The following is a 23,614-nucleotide window of genomic DNA, read 5'->3' as shown; positions in this document are numbered from 1 at the left end:
AAAGGATTGGGAAGTTACCATGGTTTCGGCAAGTGGTCATTGGTAACCCTGATAAGACCAGTTTTGATGGAGCAGTGGTGAAAAATCATAGGAGTGGATTTAAGAGAAAATGGGAGGTAGAAGCATTGAAGTGTTTTGCAATGAAGGGGGAAGAGAGAAATGCATAGCTACCTGAAGGTTGATAGGACAAGGAAAGTTATTAGATAAGTAGATGTGATGATGGAAATGATCCAGTGAAGAGGCTACATTTGATGGTGCGGGAGATGAGGAATCGGAATAAGGAATCTGGCTCCATAAGCCCTCCCTGCGCTATGTTGCCTCCCAAGGGATCCTTGGGCAGCACCAACAGCTCAATTGTGGTCAATCATCATGGGGTTAAAATAAGGCTAGTTGACCTTGTTTTATCTTGCTATATTCAGCTGCTTTGGGGGCAAGAAGAGATATTCAGAGAGTTGGATTTAAGTAAGTTTATGATAAAGCCAAGTGAGCACAACAAAAGAATAATGTCAAGGGAGGGGAAGGGGTAGACAAGGAAGTGATTACAATGAGGCACTGGGAGATCTAAGATGGACGTGGAGGGAGATGAAGACGAGGGGTGAGCAACTGTGAAAAGGTGGTAATATCAATGGATTGGTGGTTGTGGTGGGGCTGAAGACTTTCTGGAATCAGAGGACTAGATGGCATGAGATGGACAGATCGAAAGTAGAAGCCAGAGGGAGAAATTGAAATGTTGTAGTGTGTGGTTACTTACAAGAGCAGGATCTATGGGTGGCTCAAGTAGGGTGAAGGACAAGGAGAGGAGGTCAAGAAGGTGAGAGGTCAGGGTGGGGAAGGATCCTCTACATGGATTTGGAAATCACCACGCATTATGACAAGAGGGGTGCTTGTGAGAGACAATGGGTCTGGGGCCAAAATCTTCGAAGAGTGAAGGTGAGTGGCTCAGAGACCTTCAGATAAGTCTACTGAGGAAGAGAAGCTCATATGGCATGGCTTTGAAGAAGACGGGGCGTGCTAGAAGGATGGAATTAAAATCGACAGGAAGTGGCAGAACCTATGATACATAGGCTTAGGGAAAAACAGCCTTCATTGAAAGGAAGGCTGTGGGAGCAGAGTCCTCTGGGAGAACCGAATAAAGAGGTGAGAGGTCATTCAGTCAGACATGAGGCTAAAGAGTAGTAAGCTTTGATGAAAATGGGTGACATATCCAGGATGGCGCTGTGGGAGGGTTTGAGAGATCAGGATGACGTTAAGTTGGGTCAGGTTCAGTGATGCATAGTTTTGTGGTGATGGTCCAGGTGATAAAAACATGACCTGACTGTGGTTTCCATGGGGATCCATGGCCACAGGCATGGAGGACATAGTCGAATTAGTCCTGAAGCTTTCTCAGCAATGTGGTAGTGAGGCTCTGGGTGATGGGTAATGGAGCAGCAGACAACAGAGCACGGTGGGTCTCCTGACTCTTGTTGATGCCGTCACCGAAGCCAATAGAAGGACATGCAAAGCGTTGCAATATTGCTTGGCTCACTGTACGTGCTCAAGAAATGTCTAGAGCTGCAATTGTTGTTCTCACCCCGTGTGAACCCAATACTGTAGCTATGCCAAACTACTTGCATTTCTTAAACCACCACCACCATTACCAGATCCTCGCTCCTTTCTGGCATACCTCCTTCTCCCTTTCACCTGGACACCGAGAGTTTGGTTCGGGTATTATCATCTCTAGGGATACACAAAGCTGTGCTGGATACATCCTTATGTTTCTCCATAGCACTACTCCTTCACAGAACGTATCATGCTATTCTGGATTACAAACAATTTTCTGTCTCCACACTGGACTAAAAGCTCCTAACAGGATAGTTATAGCTCAAGTATGTATGGACTTACGCTATAGCTCAAGTCAATTGTGTATGACATGGGTGCCCACTAAAGATGTGTGAAATTAATGAAAGAAGGAGTGATTGGATGAATTACTATTTGGTAAAGAAGGAGATGGGTACTGAAGAGGGGCCCGAAACTTTCAAAATCTGTTAAAGTTGAGCTGTGCCATAGAAGTACATTGTTAATTCCACTAGCGAGTACCTAGTAGGTGCCAGGCACTCATGAGTTATTGTGTTACATGATATGCCTGGAAAAACAATTTACATGACAATGGTATTCCCCTTCTGGTTTAGAGTTAGATTTTACAATCAGGTAGTATTTTATTTGTGTTGCCATCATCTTCTCTTCTCAAAAAATATTTCTGGTTTTTGGATAATTTGATATCACTCACATGATAAGGGGGATTAGAGTATCTGTGTGGATTAGCGGATTATATGCTTTTCTCCCAGGGGCGGAGGAAAGGCGTAAGGAAGTGGTCAGTATCGGGTGATAATGGGTCTGCACAGCGCACTGGATATCTAAGAACAGGCAGGAGAGAGGTATGTAACAAGATGAAAAGGAGGATTATAAAACAGAAATAGGATGATGCCAGACTTTGCTGATGCCAGAATCACGTTGATGAAAAGCTAAGTTTCTTCCAGTTTGGAATGGCCAGGGCCTCAAAGAGGCGGGTAAATATTGATTGGGTGTGTCTGGGAGACAGACATGGGTCGAGACGTAGATTTGGATACGCAGTGTGGAGATGGTTTGGAGAGCGTCCAGGAAAGAAAAGGTGGGTGTGCAGTTGGGAAGGCCAAGAAAAGCAGAGGAGGGTATTTTATTTCTGAGGGTGATGCATTTACACCCCTGCTGGGCAGGAGCCAGGAGATGCCACATTGACTTCAATTCACCTCAAAGGAGCTTTCATTTGCATCTCTGCAATGACAGTCACAAATGACAGAACCCAAGCCCTGAGGGGGTAGGGGCAGTGAGAGAAATCATTCATGCAGTGCCAGGAGCTCGATATGATGCCAAGCAGGGGGATTAAAATGCAAGAGTAAAGCAGGAAGCTGTGGCTGAGACCATTTTGAAGAGAAGGAAACAAGAGACATTCATGTGGAATGACCCTGTTTGAATACACTTTGAGACGCACTGTTTAAGCTTGGATAAATTGACCCCAGCTCTCCCCACTGTCTTTCCCTCAGTCCCATGAGACCTTTGCAGGACCAATGCCACCACATCCGTGGCTATAATTGTAAAGAATAGCTCTCAGGGATAAAATGGCCGTGCTCACAAGAAATGTGAACACTTGCAGATAGTAGCCCAGGGGCCAGAACTAATAGAAATAACACTGCAAAGCCATTGATATGACTTCATTTTCATACGCTGCTGCAAAGATCACTTTTTATTGAGCCATTTTTGGATAACGTGCTTGGTTCTGGGACTTCTGTTTAAGACTGACTTTGCGAAGAACGTTTCTATTATTGCAGCACGCATCTAAGTTGAAACAAGAATAATTGACTCTAATATTTAATAGTGAGTTTCATTTTCACTTTCCGTTGTGCTTAAGCTTTTGTATCCCACAAACAGAATTTTTATTTCAATGATGGCAAAAGGAGATAGAAGTTATATTTATTGAGTTTCAGTAACACGTTAGAGGGCCAGGCTCTCACATACATTATTTTGTTCAATCCATGCATCTATCCTGTGGAGTGTGTATTGTTATTGTTATTTTCCACTGAGTCTCAGAAAAGTAGAGTAATTTGCTCTGGGTCACACAGCTAGCTAGTAAGTGTTTCAGCTAGGGTGTCAACCTAGTCTTTCTGATGCCACAACTCATGTTTTTTTGTTTTGTTTTGTTTTTCCCCCTCTGTATCATACTGGTTCCAGCCAACACCGTTTCAGGTATTTTCCAATGAAAATCTAATAGCAATAGGTTGTCTTGCAATATTTCCTTACCCAAGGAAGGAGTCATTAACTCAACAAGCACTTACTCCACAACTGCCCCAGTCCTAATGTTAGGACACAGCAGTGTATGAGGCCAAATGCGGCATTCAAAGACTGGAAAAGGTATGGTCCATACTCTCAAAGAGTTTGGAGAATGCAAGGCACGTGTTCAAAAGGATTGCAGTGATGAAGCCTCACTTTCTAGCAGCCAGTGGCCATTTCAATAAACTGCAACACAGCAATGGAGCATGCACTAGGCTAGAATTCCGGAGATCTAGGTTCTAGACTAGCTTTGCCACCAACTTTCATTTTGGCTCTGGAGAGAGCACTGGTTTTCTCTGAATCTCTGCTTCTTCATCTATAAAAGGAAGAGATTGGTCCAGATCTGCGGCTGGCAAACCACTAACGGGCTGTGGGTGGGCAGAGTTATTGTAAGGAGTCCCCAGCACTTGCTATAGACTAAGTCCCTTGCACATTCATATATTGCACTTTCCAAATGTATGGAAATGTTGTTGTGGTTAATAAAATTTAAATGAGCATAATCTAGGTCAGATCTATAAGAATACAAATAAACCTTTTAGCTGTTCAATAGGCACAAAGAGACACAAATTTTTAAGTATTGCTGAATTTATAGCATCTTTTGGTCCTTAGACATTGTCTCAAAGATATAGTAAGAATAGCCCAACTATTATCAGGAGAAATTACAAACATTTTCAGCATTAAAAATGAATCTAAAAAAAATGAATCTACTCCAAATGGATCATAGATCTACATGTAAAGCATACAATTATAAAATTTTAGAAGAAAAATCTTTGTGACCATTGATTAAACAAAGAGTTCTTAGATATGACAGCAACAGCACAATTCATTAAAAAAAAAACTTGATAAATTGGACTTCATTAAATTAAAAAACTTTCACTTTGCAAAAGGCGTTTTTAAGAAGATGAAAATACAAGCCACACACAGGGAAAAAAATATTTGCAAATCACATATCTGACAAAGGACTTGTAAACATAACATATTTTTTAAAAACTCTCAAAATTAAACAATAAGTAAACAAATCACCAATCAAAAAAATAGGAAAATAATTTGAACAGATATTTCGCTTGTGAAGATGTATACATGACAAATAAGCACATGAAAAGATGTTCAACGTCATTAGTCTGCAGGGAAATGCAACTTTAAACCATGGTAAGATACACTGCACACCTATTAGAATGGCTAAAATATTCTCTTTTAAACTGACAATACTAAGTGATGTTAAGAAAGTGAAACAACTTGAACTCTCATACATTCCAGGTAGGAATGCAAAATGGTACAATCACTTCAAAACGTGTTTGGCAGTTTCTTACATAGTTAAACATACTCACCACATGACCTATCAATCCTACTTGTAGGGCTTTATTCAAGAGAAATAGATGCATATGTTCTTATATGAAAACCTGTATGTGAACATTTAAAGCATCTTTGGAAACAACCAAAATGTCTTTCAACCAGTGAATGGATAAATGAACTGTGTATCTCCATACAATGCAGTACTACTCGGCAATAAAAGGAATGAACTATTGATTCATGCAACTGCACAGAAGACTCACACACATTATGCTAAGTAGAAGAAGCCAGATTAAAAAAGCTACATATACTGTGTGATTCCACTTTCATGACATTCCACACATATCCGAGAGGAAAAAGAGAGATGAGAGGGAGAAGAAGTCCCCCTTCCCATTTGTCAAATATGAGGACAGTCCTAAGTAAAATGATGGCCCTCGAACCCTCCACTTATTATTCCCTTTGTCCTCCCACCAGGCTCTTGGAAGCACAGTCCCTATGTCACAGCATGCTCCTTGTCACCTACACTATGCCACATTCAGTCTTCCCTGCCTCTCAGAGTCTCCTCTCTACAGAAGTCATCTCTCTCCTCTCTCCAAAGCCATCTCCTCTGTACAGAATCCAAACCACCATTCCCTCAGTGTGTTCTGGTTCTGTCCCAAACCTGATTTACATAACTGACACTATGATTTGAATGAGCTCAGACAGCCCCTTTAGTCTGTCAGCATTTTCAGGCTTTTAGTTGAGGTGAGACTTACACAATCTTCTAGTTGGTTAGACCTTCAGGCAATACTACTAAACGGTGAAATATTTCTTTCTTTTTTTTTTTTTTAATCAAAGCGTGGTTTTTGGCTGGGCCAGACGGAGTTGTAGCTTGGAGGGTGATGTTTTTGGCAGAGAGTTTGCACCAAGCTATCCTGATTCACACAGCTTTTTCCCTGCCCCTACTTCTGAACCTGAAGGTTCCCTGCTTCATCATCCTACAAGGGGCTTCCCTGTGGATGGCAGAGGCTGCAGGGGCTCCAAGGGAGGGAGGGGCAGCCGGAATCTGGACTGAGAGGGAGCAGCAATGGTTTTCGTTTGTTGTTGTTGGAATGGATGTTACTTAAAACTAGTGTCAGGAGCTCAGAGACTATGTAGACCCCATAGAACTGAGGGTAAAACAGCTCAATGCTAAATAAAGGCTCAGACCTTTATTTCTACATTATGAATTAGCTTCCTCCTCATTGTGTTTGAACAACATGTTTCAAAAATAATAAACCTTAACTCAGGATAATGATTTATTTATTTTGAATGTTTAGAATGGGCATTCTAGGCATTCAGATAAGATTTTAAAATCACTGCAGTTAGACATTTATTCAGTGTCTTAGAATCTTAATTTTTACAAAACAGATTCTAGTTAATATAAAGATTTTTGTTTGAAATCTTTTTTTTTTTTAGCATGACAGCAAACTTTGTAGAGGGTTTGGTAGCAATAGAGTTAAAAACATTGTAGCATAATTAGAAAGGTTACATTTTACCATTTATAGTTACAGACAGAAAAATATAACCAGTGCAAGGCTGCCATGGCAACTCACTTCTCATTAGGATTTTTTTTTCCCCCAAAATCTACCAATCAGCTAACCGGAAGTGAAAACCACTGAAGAAGAGGTTGAAATGAATGTGGATGAGATATTATGAAAGTACATAACAAGCCTGTAACTATATGTCCTAGCTTGTTTCCACCATTTTAATTTTACTAGATATTATGTATTTTCTTCTCTGTCTTTGGAAATGAATTGAGAAAAAAACGCATTGTTTTTGTTTTTATTGCTGGTGGCAGTGGCTTGTTAATCCTGAATCACTAAAATGGGTAACAATCATAAACATTGGTCTTGTCTGTTAAGCAACCACTTAATTTGTTTTAGTGAGTTTCTTAAGTGAGCTTCGCATGGCATTTAGCCACTGAATCTCTAAGTCACCTAAATTCATAGTCAGAAGCATTTGCATTTACTATAAACAGAATGCCAATATTTAACGGTGGGTTCTGAAATCAGAAGCAACTTCAATATCAACTTCCCACAAATATTTCCTTATTTCACTGTGAGGAGACTGAACACGTCTTATGAAAGGCACCTCTTATCCACTCTATTGGTTCAAGCCTGGCAAATGTTATCACTCTTTTGAAGGACCCAAAGATGAGAAAAAAGTTGAAGAACTTGAAAAGTTAAGACATACTAATAATGATTGGTGACAAATTGGTTTGCATCTAGCTGTCTGAAGTCTTCAAATAAAAGAAATGGGAAGGGAAAAACTTTCTCTGGCTCTGACCTAATAATTTTCCATAATGATGACATTTGTACTTTCTTTTATATAAACTTCATAATTTCTGGCATATTGAGCTCAAATTACATAACAGCAAAGCATTAAGTCTTAAAACAGAAACATGATGTTCTGAAAAGATACCTTAGCTTATCATAAATTATAATTGAGTATCTACCCAGAATGTCTTATACGAAGTACCATCTTTCCACATGACATTAAATTTGGATTTACTGGTTTTCCTGCTACCACTAAATGTAACTGATAAAGGATGCAGAGAATGCCTCTTGAATAGAAATCCCATAGTTCTACACACACAAATAGACACATGCATACACACATGCATGTGTGTGTACACACACACACACACACACACACACACACACCATGCTCTCTGGCACCAGAACATTTGCTCTTCCTATCCTTTCTGCTTGGAATGGCTCCATCCTCACCTCACCTCTGCACCTGGCTTACTCTTATTCCTTCTTTAAGCTTACGTCAGGCATCTCCTCTTTTGACCCTACTGTACCTCCAACACATCCTCTGTTGCCTCCCTTTCCATGCTTCTACAGCCTTTGTGCTTATTGTGCTCCCAAGGAACTGCTCAGTTGGGGCCAGCCTTGATATTTAGATCTCCTGGATCAAACTGACTCCATGATAGACTTTGCATTTCTTGAAATAGGGACTGGGTCTTACACATCTTTATATTCCTGGATTCTAGCAAAGTGCTTTCCTAGAACACAGAGCTCAACAAGTGTTTTGGGAAGAGAGAGAAAAAGAGACAGAGGGCAAGGGAAGGAAGAGGGAGGGAGAGAAGGAGGGGGGAAAGGAGGGAAGGAAGGAGGGAGGGAGGGAGGAATGGAGGGAAGGAAGAAGGGAAAAAGAGAGAAAGAGAGAGAGAGAGAGAGATAGAGAGAGACAGAGGCAGAGAGAGAATAACTGAGGCACGTAAAATAAAGCCTAATTACAAGGAGACAAATGCGGTTGATGAGTTGAGGGAAATTCCTTATCTTGTAGATACTAAGAAATATTAAAATTAATCAATCAATATGTACTTATTGACAAATTAATATGGATAAATTTATTGATGATTTAAAGGATTATAAGATGACGCCATCTAGTTGATGAGTACACCTCAAAAGTAAGTAATGTTTCAAGATCCTGCACAGTGAATTCTCAAGTGAGGATTGCAGACAACAAGCCTTCTGAGCTCAGATGACAAAGACAACCCCTTGGGTTGGGACAGCTGTTGTAAGTAAGATTCATGCCAGACTTTGAAGAATGGGCTGGTTTGGGATGGTGGAATACACCTAATTTCTCTTGCCTTCACCCTTCCGACCTCTCCTTACATCTCACCTTCTCCCTGTAATTGCATTAGTTATGTTCTCATTTTCTGGTTCCTCCTCTACCATCTCACGTTAGTCAGACATCAAGGCTCAACTTTCATTGTCTCCTTGTTTCATATTTTATACACAGGTAACTTCACTCTGAAGATACCACATTTAATTTCTGGGTTCATTCCCAAATCTGGATCTCCAGCACCAACCTCTTGCCTGAGCACCTTTCCCATTTCTCATTGCTTAGAAATTACTTCCTCAAATATATCCTTCCAGTATCCCAGGCTCTACATGCTCGAATCAAAGCCTATTCAGCGTCATAAGACCAATTGTGTAGTCCGCATTATTCTTCCTACACTAATTGGTGACATGCTTCAAATCACCCTGGGCTTGAAGACCTAGCATTGTGTAATTTCTCTCCTTCCCGCCCACCTCTTTTAGGACCTTGCCCCTCAATCCCTTGTCAGCAGCTCTCCTTACCACCTCAGAGCTCCCAGAAAATATTGATGATCCCACAGTTGATCTTGTATTATGGTTACTTGTGCATCCATATTATCCAACTTTTGGAGCTATGAAAGACCTCAAGCTGCTGCTACACTTTGGAGTTCCCTGACCCTGGGACTACCCACCATACTGCTGACTGGCCTCACCTAGACATATAAGCTTCATCACTGATCCCCTCTCCCTCTTTCCTTGCCCTCCTCTCCCTCTGGGTAGTGGGCCCTGTGCAGTCGCCTTTGGAAGGCCTCATGCTGTGAGTGACGCCCTCCTCCTGCAAACCTGTCAAAACACCACCCAAATAAAGCGTTAGTGTGCTACTGCCACCCGGTGGTCGCATCTTTTCCCTTGATCAACAAAGCCCTCCAGGTCGCTACAATGACTGAAGAAACACAGTAAGGGAGACAGAGAGGTCAAGGACAGTTTTGGTGGTTTAAGTGTGGGTGACTGGATGTTTATGTTATTGTGACATGAGAAAATAATTTTATTTTAAAAGGTAGCATAGAATGCCTCCCAAAGAATGGGTATATCATTATGTTCAGTTATGAGGATGAGATTCTCTGAGGATAGCCTAGCACCGCAAAAGGAGAACTAAACTACCCACCATAAGTAATTCATAGGAATTGGGGTTTGGGGGGAGCAGAGGAGAGGGGAAGAAGAAAAAGAGGGAAAAGGAGATGGGAGGAAAAAGGAGTGAGGGGCTGCTAAGAAAACAGCAACAGGGTCAGGCCTGTAGAGAAATGCCAGCCGGTGAGCAACGACCAACAACGGGGGTGGCCAACGAAGTTACAAATAGGAATCTGTAATGTGATATTTTACACAGTGTGGTCTGGGCTTCCACAATGTAGTACTACCACTCCCACCACCCCACATCTTTATTAAAAGCTTGCGCAAGTGGTATTTGCACAAATCAAGGAAAATAAATCACCAGAGTCTATGCCTGAGTTAGTGCAAGGCAGAGAGACCACAACAGAGACAAGTCAGAAGTGACATTTTAAAGAGAAATCAGATCAAAACATGGCCACAAGAACTTAAATGCCCCAGAAGGGAGAGAAAACAGCATTCCACACAGAAAAAACCTTATGTGCTAAGGGTCTGTGGGAACATGGTGCATTTAAAACAGATTAAATAACTGGAGCAAAGAGCAAAAGGGAATTATGAGGGATGGAGGTAGATAAGGGCTGGCAGTCAATACTAAGGATTTGGCTCTTCATTCTAAGAACAATGAAAAGTCTTAATTTTTATTTAGGAGAGTGATATGTTCCAATTATCCTTTTATAAATGTCACTCTGGCAACTACGTAGGGAAGAGAATAGGCGAGTGGATATCTGGGTGAATGAAGGAAAAATACTTAGGTAGCAACTATTGTGGTCCAGGATAGATATGATGACAGAAACGGAAAGAGGTATATGGATTCAAGAGACAATAGGGAGGTAAATTGACAGGATTTATTAATGGACTGGATCTTGGTGGTTAAGGCTAGAACGGTGTCGAAAAGAACTTCAAGGTTTCAGGGGTGTTGACTGGCTGAGACAGAGAACCAGCTTTGTGTGGAGAACTGTGAAATTCATTTTGAACATGTGGAGTTTGCAGTGCGTTTGAGACCTCTAAATGAAGGTGTCAGGTAGGCAGTTGGCTATCCAAAGGTAAGTCAGAGTAGAGGTGTGAAGTGGCTACAGATGAAGGAATAGAGAGCACACACGCAGCCGTTAAAGCCCTGGGCATGGACAGTGCTGCCGAAGGGCAGGACACAGACTCAGAAGAGAAGCGAGACTTTGAGCCTTTAGGAACATCCACATCTCCTGGCTGGTAGCGGATGATGACGTAGTCAAGGAAACTGAGAAAGAATGGGTAGAGAAATAAAAGGAGATCCAAGAGAGTGCACTGGGGGGGATGGCATTCCTCAAAAGACAATAAGGGAGATTTCATAAAGGCATGAATAGTGAGTGAGTGGTGCTTTTTGAAAGGTCAAGTAGTCATAGGGACTGATATGTCAACAAGAATTTATCAGCAAGCTCATTAGATCTGTGAACTAAGGGTGGTAGGAACCAGAAAATGGGTGCAGCTTACACTATGCCTGTAATAGATTTTCACCCAAACGCAACACCAACAGAAGTTTCCAATCCAAACTCAACTAAATTTGATTGTTCCACATTATGTGAGTCAAGAAAGGAACAATGGAAGGATGGGTGATCCATGGTTCCAAAGGCCACAGAGAGGTCAAGGGTTACAAAGTTCAGGAAAAAGAGTCATTCCTGTAATGACTGGGAAGTCTCGGGGTCTTTTCAAATGTGCTGCACAGACAGGGGTATACGGGAGAAATGAAATTTCTGGGAAAGATTATGTGATGGAGATAATGAAGGTTTATAAAATGAAGAACAGAAAAGAGAGTGAGTGTGTCAGTATTAAGGGGGAATTCTTTTGCAGTCGGTTGGAAGGGAGAGAAGGGGAAGGAGATCAGTATAAATGAAGGATAAGAGGGAATAAGATTCTCATTGAGCTATTAGCTAGTACTAGAGATCATTTTTATCTGTTTTTGACCTATTTTCATTGGGGGGGCTCTTCTGGGGACAAAGGCTTCTTTTTGAAGCCTTTGCTTGCTTTCTTCATTTAATAATTGCTTCTATTTTTCAGCTTTTACTAAAAAGGCTATTTCTCAGCCTTGGGAATGCACTGGCATTAAAGGTGAGAAACAGAAGCTGTACTTTGAGCCCTTCCAAAGAAAAGCACTTTTAAAATCAAAGGCATTGCTATATTGTTACTATTCTCTCCTTCTCTGAAAGCTTGGCATGACGTTAGTTCTGATTCTCGAAGAGAAGTCTTTCAGTTTAGCCATTATATTAATAATCTCTGGCTCTAAAAAAAGGGATGGATATCTAAATTGATCAACCAAGTCCAATAATCTTCACTTTTCCTTCGTTCTGGTGCTATGGCTCTGAGCCCGGAATCAGAAATGGAAGCATTCTAACTCATTTATCTTCCATGGAAATCACATCCAGCGATGCATTAATTGTAAGGGCATGGAGCCAAGCACTGTCAGTTCTGTGCAGAGATCCACACATTCAACGGGTGCTGAAAGCATGAGATGTTCACTCATGAATAATCCTTCCATATTTTCACAGTTATATAACCAGTTGCTTATTATAAGGATAATTTACATTAATATTGGAATAATGAACAGAAGACAAAAATACGAAGTTATTTTGGAAATAAATAATGTATGTTTCTAAGTACTAGTTATTGTCTATCAATTCCTCACAACACTCAGGAAACAATAGTAACTAGCAAAACTCCTAGTGAAAATTTCCCCCACTTAGATAGCTGAGAGAAAGGTATCACTTATAGAGAAATATCTAAACACAGCCTGAGGAGAAAGAGGGTTTTAAACTAGAAATATAATCCATTCTTGGCAGTTCAACTGGAAGTCAACCGTAGATAAGCAGGTTTCAAAAGAAAATACTTAAAGAAAATGTGGATGTAATTCCAAACTGATTGTTCCTTATGTTCAATAATTTTATATATAATATATATGTAACATATAATACATATAAATAATGCAATGTGTATACACACACACACATATATAGATGCAGCAACAGATGTGAAAAAAGCAGTTTGAGCTCTTTGTGTCTATTGGTCGACAGAAGTTTATTTATATCCTTATAGTTCCAACCTAAATTAAATAAAGGACAATTTCTTTCCAAATGTTTCCATTATTTGGAAATAAAAGAGACATTAAAAGCCTGCACAGCAGATGAAAATTTTGGGAAATAAACCAATCTAACATTAGACAAGCATATCATTTAAAACTCTCTTTTCCATTGATGAATTGGGAGAATAGTCCCATTGAAACATGGAAGTATTTGGTGAAGATATTCTATGGGTCGATGATATGAAAACAATTTTGGATACCATAAGGCAAAAACCAAATCGGAGACCCATTTTTCTCTGTGCATTAGTGATGACAGATTATAATTCTACACTTGCTTCTACTTCTTTGAAAGCCAGAGTGTGGATTCCACTTTTTGTTCACTAATGTGTTCCAAGATCCTAGAACCATGTCTGGCACAGAGTAATCCCTTAGTAAATATTTATTAAATTAAGTTATTGCTGACATTCTTATCATGGAAATTGTAGAACATGGTGTCCTCCACATGGCCTATAATTTTGTTTGAATGATTGCTCTCAACAACAACAAAAAATAAAAATAGAACACATTCATCTGGCACTTAAAGTGCACAAAGAACTTGCCCCACATACCCCAATTCAGTTGTCTGAGTCCATCACAACCCGGAAGGTGCTGTGCACCAGGAGCCCACATGGCAACCCCCCACCTCCCCGTGCTTGACCCCATTCTCTCCTCTGCCACTGTTATGAGTTAGATTGTGACCCCCAAAATTCACATATCGATACCCTAACCCACAGTGCCTCAGAATGTGACCTTCTTTGGAAATAGGGTCATCGAAGATGTACTTAGTTAAGTTATAATGGGGTCTTACTGGAGTGGGATGGGCCCCATATCCGATATGAACTGGTGTCCTTATCAGAAGGGGGAATTTGGACACAGACACATACACAGGGATAAGACCATGTTAAGATAAAGGCAGAGAACAGGATGATGCTTATACAAATGAGGGAATGACAAAGATTGCCAGGAAACCACCAGAAGCTAGGGGAGAGCATGGAACAGATACACTCTCACATCCCTTAGAAGGAACCAACCCTGCTGACACTTTGATCTTGGACTTCTGGAACTATAAGACAACACATTTTTGTTAAGGACCCACTTTTTTGCTATGGCAGCCCTTAGCAAACTAATACAGCTACTTACTTACTCCTCGCAGCTTGTCGGATTTCCTACAGGGGCCCTTGTACCCTGACCTCACTCCCGCTGGACACTGTCTTATTCGGTGCTCAGAGTTAACAAAATTGCCTCCATTTTATTCCAAAGCATCCACAATATATGTTGTCAATATCTAATACATTCTTCCATCAAATCACATAGTAATTACATCTGACATTTTTTCCCTTACCTTCTGTTTGCTCCTGTGCTTGGAGTGGCATTATAACCTGGAGGGGGTGGTGGAAACCAGGACTGTCTGTGAAGAAATGACATCAGTTATAAACACGGTCCTTAAAAGGCCGGATCCCACCCACATATCTACAGGAAAAGCTGAAAATAATTTGACAGTAAGAAAGGCAAGGAGATGACTTTTCTACAAGGCCTGAGAAATCAAATAAAAGCTATTTCATAAATGCAGTAGAAAGTAACTGTCCTATACTCCAGGCTATCTGCTCTCCTAAGGAAACTCCTTTTCCCATTTCCTTTAACATTAAACATTGTGAACATTTCTTTAAAAGAAATCTAAAGGAAATCGGGAAAGTAGTAACATTTGTTAAATCTAGATAGTAGGTTCATGGGTGTTTATCATAAAAATACCTCCTTTTCTGTTTTTCTGCATATCTGAAATGTTTCATAATAAAAATAATAATAATCTTATGCTCTACTCAACATATGGCTTTAAAAAACTGTGTGATAGAAAACTCTGACAAGTTATGATAATGAAAACATAAATAAACACCACAGCAATGCTAACCTCAATTTTATATATGTATATGTTTATACACTAATACATATATATCCAATTAGAAAGATGCCTTCTTATTACTAGGGCATAATTTTAATTGGTAGAGATAACCAAGGGTTATCTAAGATACAGACCAAACTGAAGGTGTTCAGAGGAGAATGACATAGCATAGAGAAGAAAAGGCTAGGATAAGAAGGACAGGAGAGTTGGATTTAAATTTTTGAAGCATGAGACAGAGTCAAGATGGCAGAGTAGGGAAACTCTGAGCTCTCCTCCTCCCACAAACACATCAAAATTACAACTAAATTATGGAACAACCATTACTGAGAACCATCTGAAGACTAGCTGGATAGAATTCAGATAACAAAAGATATAAAGAAGAAGCCATGTCAAGACAGGTCGGGGGGCAAAAACAAGGTCCAGGCAGGTCCCACACCCACGGTGGGGCAATCAATAAATAGGAGGAATACCCTGGCTGTAGGGGTCTCTCCTGAGGAGCAAGGGGTCTGAACCCCAAACTAGGCTGCCCAGCCCAGGGTATGTGTGCTGGGAAAGGGAGTCCCCATAACATCTGGCAGGGATTATGTCCGAGAGAAAAAAGGTTGTTGGAGACTGAGACGTTGGCCTTAGAAGCCTAATGAACAAACTCTCTTGCTCTAAGTCCAGTACAGAGGCAGTAGTTCAAGAAGTGTCTGGGAATTATAGGAGAAGAATCAAATTGACTGACTTTAGGGCAAGAGCAAGGATTTTCGGAAATTCTCTCAAGGGATGGAAGTGCTGGCAAGTACCATTTTTCCTTTATTGAGTTCTCTTCCCACCGAGCTGGCCCTGCACAGGCAGGTGAAAAATCTGTCACTCTCGATTAGCCTTTCTAACACCTTTTGCCCCACCCCAGTGTTTCCTTGAGACCTTGTTCCACCCAACTCAGTCACCAGCCAGAGCCTCTTCCAAAGGCTCCAGGCCCTCTACATAAGCATCAGCCAGCCTCTGCTCACACTGCAGTCTTTCCCAAACACCATCTAGCTCCATCTAAGTACAGCCATCCTTGGCCTGCACTGCAGCTCATATCAAGCAGCCTCAAGACCGGCACAAATGGTAGCTGGCCTCAGCCAGCACCAGAGCCCCTCCCAAGATGCCCCCGTGTGCACTGTTGGTGGAAATGTAAAATGGTGCAACCACTATGAAAGACAGTATAGAGATTTCTCAAAAAATTAAAAATAGAACTACCATATGAGCCTGCAATCCCACCTACAGGTATTTATCTGAAGAAACTGAAAACACTAATTCAAACTCCTATGTTCATTGCAGCATTATTTACAACAGCCAAGATATGGAAGCAACCTAGGTGTCCATCAGTAGACAAATGGATAAAGAGAATGTGGCACATATATATAATGGACTGTTACTCAGCCATAAAAAAGAATGAAATCTTACCATCTGCAACAACGTGGATGGACCTAGAGGGTATTATGCTAAGTAAAATAAATCAGAGAAAGACAAATACCATATGATTTAACTTATCTGTGGAATCTAAAATACAAAACAAATGAACAAACAAAACAACACAGAAACAAACTCATAGATACAGAGACCAAACTGATAGTTGCCAGAGGGTAGAGGGGTGGAGGAATGGGTGAAAAAATGAAGGGGATTAAGAAGTACCAGCTGCCAGTTATAAAATTAATCACAGGTTTGTAAAGTACAGCATACGGAATATAGTCAATAATATTGTAAGTGATAATAGCCGTAGTGTGGTGATCACTTTGTAAGGTATATAATGTCTAATCACTATGTTGTACACCTGAAACTAATATAACATTGCATGTCAACTATAAAAAAATAAACAAATAATTAATTAAATAAACAAATAAATAAATTCTGCTGTAAAAGCAAGTTGAAAGTGTAAAAAATAAATCACAGTGGAGACTCCAAGACCACACGTGTACATTAGAAGTTTTCAGTGTTGGGTCACTGAAAGGAGTGCAAGAGAGCCAATTATACATCTGTGTTTCCTTTCAAAGTCCTGTCTGTTTCCTTCACCCTCTTCAAAACACTTAAGTAGGTATACATCTATCTCTATCTCTATCTCTATAGAGATATGATACAACTTATCTGTGATTTAACTTATCTATATAGAGATAAAGATAGAGAAATGTATATATAGATATGCATATATCTATTTGTCATGAGGTCAAGTAAAAAAAGAAAAGAAAAAAGAAAAATAAAAGAAAGACTTAGAACAACGAGAATTTTCTTTTATTGTCCAATAATCATGAGCATTTTAAAAATACCCATCAGGAGAAAAATGAAGCCAAGTGTCTGACAAAAAGATGTGCTGCAAAGTAGAATAATATTCCATTTTGTCAAGACTTTTGACTTAGGCAACAAAAGCGACTGAGTAAAATAATTGATTTTCCACGAAGGAAGAAAGATGGCTTCAAAGTTTTAGCAAAAGTATGCGTTCGGAGTGGGGAGGATCAAGATTTTCTGGTATTTACAGTGGAAAAACAATAGCCAGCCTACCTTTTAGAAAAGGAAAGCATGGTTAAATTGACTCAGCTTGTTCTTACCAACCTGAACTCAGAGACTACATTTTGTCTTCTCGAAGAAGAAAATGGGAGCTAGGAAAGTACGTAGCACAACATGAAAAGGGAACAAGAAACTATGTTCAGGTCTGCAGCCAGCACTGACATCTGAACCTTCAGAAATTTCAGGATTGGTAGATTCTCCCTCTTTCTTTATAACCCCTGTACATCCAGTGCCTTTAAAAAGAACCTTAGTCTGGAAGCAGAGCAGTTTCACTCCGAAGAGAAAAACCTGTTCTCTAAGTATTTCTGGTGTCCTTATACCCAGAGTACTAAAAACAAAACAAAATTTCTTAAAGCAGCCTGTATTTTTTGAGGCACCGCAGGATTGAACTAAGATGAGATGGGATAGATGAAAGCAGATTTCACCTCTGTATAAGTAGTAGATGTTCCTCAAGAGAGCTAGGCAAAGAAGTGGGAGTCGTGCTGCTGGCTCCAGTGGTCCTGAACTATGCCTAAACTATCAGGGAAATGTTGCACTGGAAAGGAGACAGAATTAACTGACCTGAAATTTTCCCTCTGATTTTAGGAATCTGTTCCAAACAAAGGGTCAGGGCGTATGAAATTTGGGTCTAAGAGAAAGATTATCACATTTTCTGAGACTCTGCAGGTACAAGCAGAATTCCAACTACAGGAAAAATGGTATCAGCCATTTCTCTCTAGGAGGCCTATCCATCAACAAACACTGAGCACCTATCCTATACCAAGTGTGGTCCTAGGTGCAGGCAAAGAAAATGAGTGTGAAAATCACTGAGGTTCCCAAATGCTTGCATTTCATTAGCATCATGATTCAGTAGCACTGTGTTCTCCTCAAGAGGCAAAAAGTGTTTTCACCATCCCATTCTGTCTCATGAAGAATATTCTGCCACCATGTGTCCAGGACTTCTCCATGCCTCCTAGGTACACAGAACTCAGCACAGACAGAATGTGGGAGGCCACACAGGGGAACTTGGAGCAGGAGGCAGATCCATGTCTTGGAATAGGGCCTGTGACTCTATAGGTTGGAAGTAGGATCAGCCCAATCCACAGTGCACGGGAGGTGACCACCGGGAAGGCTAGTCGCAGAAGCATGGCGACAGATGGCCACACCACAGTCACGATTTTAGGGTAAGGCATTTGCTATCGTCGGATTGTGTCAAAAGATGATCCCTGAAATAGTTGATCTTTTAATGTCTTGTCTCTATCATCAATAACATTACCTAGATATTCAAGAACCTAAGAGAACTGGAGAAAAGTCTGCATATTTGGAAAGGAGATTGGGGGAAAGAAGACCAACATTTGAGGACAACAGAAACCACTAGACGCTGGGTCCCTGGGAAGGGAGGAGGGAACAAGGCGGAAGGGCATGGGGTCCTTGGTAGATTATTTGGTTCAGAAATTAATAAAGAACAATCCTTGACAGAATATTGGCAAGAGGCAGATGCAACAAGCCCGCCGTACCTCTTTTTCTTTACAGGGCTTGTAGCAGAGGTGTAAGCTGGGGTGCTGGTGGCGCTTGTGCTGAAAAAACTTCCAGGTTGCCTATATAATCACAAGAACAAATCATCACATTCCTGAAATGTTTTCATTCTATCCCACTTTTAAAGGTCTTATAATCTCCTCACATTGTCACCTGCTCTCTGTCTGCCACAAAATGATTCACTTGAAAACAGGACAACAAAAAGAGTTCTTCCTCAGTTTATGCACTTTATAAATTGACAGGCTCTCATCTAAGTAACTAAATCTGAGGGAACTGAATGAAGACATATTCATCATGTGACCTTAACTGTGTGTCTGAAATCCAGACCGATCGATTTGGGTGTGCTATGGAGGTATAGGTATATGTGTATATATATATATATATATATATATATATATATATATATATACACATATATATATATACAAAGGTATATATATATATATATATATATATATATATATATATATATATATATATATATATATAAAAATCCTGTAATTATATTGGAACAAAAAGAATTAGATTGCAATGTTTTTGCATTGAAAGCACTAGCTAGTTTAAGAAAACATTTAAAAACCACACCATTTTTAATATCTATTTAGCAGTTATTGATATACACAGACCCTCAGAAAAATGCAAGTGATCCAGGCCTGTTTCAACTCCTGAGAGGTGTGGTCCAGTGAAAATTACTTTATTTGTAAATACAAATTTAAAGACTAATTAAGTTTTCAAACTCTACCTAGTATGGGGAGTTTATAACGGCCAGTAGTACATTCCAGGGAAAATATATTTCATCTAAATAGATTGTTAACAAACCCATGATAATCATGACTCAATTGAGTTGTAGATGTGATGGGTATCTCGGGAGGCATGCGTAATACGGATTTGAAAACAACAAAAAAAATTGAATTAAGCTTTGGTGTTTGATTAGAGCAGAGGTTGGCAAACTTTTCTGTTAAAGTCCACGTAGTAAATATTGGAAGCTTTGCAGACCATTTTAGTCTTTCTAGTATTTAACTCTGCTCACACAATAGGGATGTGGCTACATTACAATGAAACTTGGGCCTGAGGGCGGTATATCCTGGTTTTTCTTGAACACATATGAAGAGATATACTTTATTCTTAAAATGTAGCTTCAGTTAGAAAAGTACATACGTTTTTCTTGCTTCTGGTGATCTAAATGCAGGCATGTATCTGGAAAGAAAAATAAAAGGCAAAAGTCTGAGAAAACGAAGAATTAATACTTACATCTATTTGCAATTATCTGTGAATTTAGAGTTATTATTATTATTCAGGGTTAGACATTATTTGAGAGAAAGTAAAAGAAAACATCAGTATTTGAATAAATTTGGTAAGGTGATTTCATGATCTTTTTGCATCTTGTACTAGATTGCAAAAACAATTGTTTTCTTTCAGAAAATTTAGCATCTTTTAAACCCAATGTTTTTATTTGTTGAGGTCAGTAATTTTCTTTAGCAATAAGAACGAAAAATTGACATTTACATGTATTTCATAATCTTTCCATCAGGATAACTTAAACAGAAACATAAACGTGATAAGAATAATGGCTTGAAGCAATGAGCTCTCTTGATTTCTTTTTCATTCGTTTCAGGTGTACAAAACAACATAATGATTACATATTTACACCCCTCATGAGCTCTTTTGATTTTTAAGTCATGCAGCAAGAGTTTATTTTTTCTCTAACCATCAGCAGGAATAAAAGTTTTTACTCCAGACTTTTTGTGTTTAAAAAAAAAATGAGAATAAGAATCTACAGAAAGATATTAAGTAGGTTCAAACAATTGTGAGTAAATAAATAATGCTTAGAAAAATATTGTACTTGAGTTTTCCCCAAAGTTAGTAAATACTGGTACCTATTGGTTAGTTGGTTATCCAAGGTTTTGGCCTTATACGTTTGAGCGGCATCATGTCTGTCTGAGATCCTTTATAACGAAAGAAGACAAAAGTCTGCATAAACATTATATTATTAAACTGTTTTTTAGACCTCTTTTGTGCTAGAATACCCTCACAATGTAACTTTTTTCTACTAAAAAGAAATGTTTCCCAGATGTTACATTTTAGAAAATTTACAATAAATAAGTCACTTGTGACAAAATCTATTTATAAGAGTATTTTGATAGAGTTGGAATTTTTAAAGTTTATGCGTTTCAACTAACCTTTCTGACTCATTGGACATTTAACATATTAACTATTTTATATCACTTATTGTTTAATAATATATACAACCAATGACAGTACTTCCTAGGTTGGGAAAATATATCAATAGAAGACATACTTTTTTTTCTTTTTTTAATGTTTTGTGGCATAGACAATGCTATGTGTTTGCCAAACTCATTTGACAATTGCAAACTCATTTTATTTTCCTTTTGAGCACACAGGAAGACCACATTTCTCAATGTTCATTGCAATTAAGTTAGACCATGTGATTGAACTCTAAAAAATGCGGGCAGAAATGTTGTCTGCCACTTCCAGACTCATCCTGAAACTACTTGCATGATCCTCAGTGCTCTTTCTTATTTTCTTATTTTTCTTATTTTCTCTTTCTTATTTTTCTTATTTTCCACTAGGGTTTTGGTGCCGAAGGATTGAAGGTGACAGCATTAAAACATGGAAAGAACTTAGGTCCCTGAGTTATTTCATGGAGCAAAGATGTTCCCTACTCTTCCAGCTAATCACATTGGAGTCTGATGAAAGCAAGCAGTCATCTATTGTACTGAACCCCAGTGCTGTGGGAGCAAGAGAAGGAACTTATTCTACCCTAGCAAATTAATTTACTTTGACTAACACATTTTGTTAATAAGGCCTACTGGCCATCAGAGGGGTTCATCTCTCTAATCTCTGGTCTCTTCAAGGAGGGAAAGTCTGCAAAAGGGGTGTTTTTTGTCCCATGGGTCAGAAACGACAAATTAGGAATCCTGGTATCTCCATGCCCATGGCAGGATTTCATAATTGCAGCTCCTGTTCCTTTTCTTCCCTCACTTACACCAGATAGAAAAGTTCTTTCTGAGACATGAGGCGGTCTTCTGGAGGATTTTTCAGGCTTGCACAAAACTAGGATGTAGCAAAATTAGGGTCAGGAAAACAAAAGGTCAGCAAGACTCTCCTGTTCATCCCACTCTATGAGTCTGCTACAACTTTCTCTAAACTTTCACTTTTACCATCAACTTTATTACAGGCCTTTATATAAACTATTCCTGGGAAGATGGACACTAAATTGCCTCACTCTAAAAAAAAAAAAAAAAGTTATTGGGAAAAAATGTGACATTATTTTCATAAGTTTAAAATAATTTTAATTCCGAGATGTCATTTTGACATGTGTAACTAAAACATTTGGTAAACAACATTAAAATTTTATGAGTCAATTCCAAACACAGTTTCTGTTTGTGGTAAATAATACTATAAACTGATAACTCTTGAATGCAAAAAGGAAGGCTGGCATCCTCCAGAGCTCCATATTCTCAACAGACTGCTCACAATACAGACATCAGCTTGTGCAGAGGTTTAGAATCTATGGATGAAAAATACTCTTATCTAAAGTGGTCACCAGGCCAAAAGACTATGAACATATCCCCCGCACTACTACTGAGCCTCCGATATGTTTATATTTAAAGGGCTCTGCAGTAAACCTCTGTGAATACCACAAGTAAGATGACAGATAACTTAAATCGTAAATGTTTCTTAGAAACTCTACTCAGACTTTATTTTATAGGTGTCTATGAGACCTTCATAGAAAATAAAAATAATCTTGGGAAACTGGTACTCTGTAACACTGAAAGCAACAATCGGTCTAAAGCAAACAGAACCTTAATATCAAACATCCTCAAGATTTAAATAAAGGTGAGTTCTGAGGTTAAAGTCAAATGAATTGAATCAAAATTCTACAGTGTGAACCTTTGTGGGCAGAACTGCATGTAATAATAAAAAATAGGTACCTACTACTCTTTGCTTCTCATTTTATACATTTTCCTCTACTCTTTGGAACATCCCTACAACGTAGGCATAATTATTTTCATTTCAAAGATGGAAAAAAATGGAATCTCAGAGAAGGTAGATGACTTTCTCTTGGCTGTGCAACTAGGAAGTAGTCTATCTCCAGTCTTTCCAGTAGGGCCCTATTCTATAGAGCGCTTGTCCCACCACTCATGTATTAGGTCAAGTCTTCCTTTAGTTATTATTCTTCACTTCCACTAGGGGGATCGGCCTATGAATAATAGGAAACCACCATTCCAATTTACGTCAATTTCTTATTATTACTTACAGTGATGAACTTTGTGCTTCTCTTGGAAATTAAGGTACTGCCAGCTTGTGATATGAAATAAGTTGTTTAAATTGGAATCAGTCTTGGAGACGGGAAATACCCAGTGTAATGGGCGGTATTGTCAAAAGAACCGAAGGAAAACGTACACTTCCACAACAGAACACTAGAGGTCACCCTAACCTAGGTTTTCCAAATTAGTCATTAAACCACCTTCAGGATTTGGGCCATGTAATACGCTACACTATTATTCACTTATGTTTCTTTAGAACACCTCATATCTGTACCTACCTATGTCCATTTTTAAAGGGAACCCTTCAAATATAAACTCAGTACTTTTCTCACACTCATTTAAAATAAATACATCATTATTGAAATGCACATACACTCATGCACCAGATATATTTGATCATCTTCCTCCTAAAATGTTTTCACAT

General features: G+C 39.2%; 1 protein-coding gene across 7 annotated transcripts in view; it reads right to left on the bottom strand.

Annotated features, from left to right (window-relative positions):
- The window catches only part of SCEL (sciellin), a 102,711-nt gene that overhangs the window by 55,310 nt on the left and 23,787 nt on the right, over positions 1 to 23,614 (bottom strand). For 4 of the 7 annotated variants that reach the window (XM_033103755.1, XM_033103752.1, XM_033103750.1 and 1 more), the window contains exons 6-9: positions 20,776 to 20,844; positions 20,057 to 20,095; positions 18,880 to 18,960; positions 14,300 to 14,365 (exon numbers count right to left, since the gene is read on the bottom strand). In XM_033103755.1, the coding sequence (XP_032959646.1) occupies positions 14,300 to 14,365; positions 18,880 to 18,960; positions 20,057 to 20,095; positions 20,776 to 20,844 (255 nt within the window). The remainder of the gene's footprint in view (positions 1 to 14,299; positions 14,366 to 18,879; positions 18,961 to 20,056; positions 20,096 to 20,775; positions 20,845 to 23,614) is intronic. The other 3 variants (XM_033103754.1, XM_033103753.1, XM_033103756.1) reach the window with 3 other exon arrangements.

This window comes from Rhinolophus ferrumequinum, chromosome 4, assembly GCF_004115265.2.
Source record: "Rhinolophus ferrumequinum isolate MPI-CBG mRhiFer1 chromosome 4, mRhiFer1_v1.p, whole genome shotgun sequence".
Taxonomy (NCBI): domain Eukaryota; kingdom Metazoa; phylum Chordata; class Mammalia; order Chiroptera; family Rhinolophidae; genus Rhinolophus; species Rhinolophus ferrumequinum.
The sequence above is the reverse complement of the archived record's forward strand: the minus strand, read 5'-3'. Positions and strand labels throughout refer to the sequence as shown.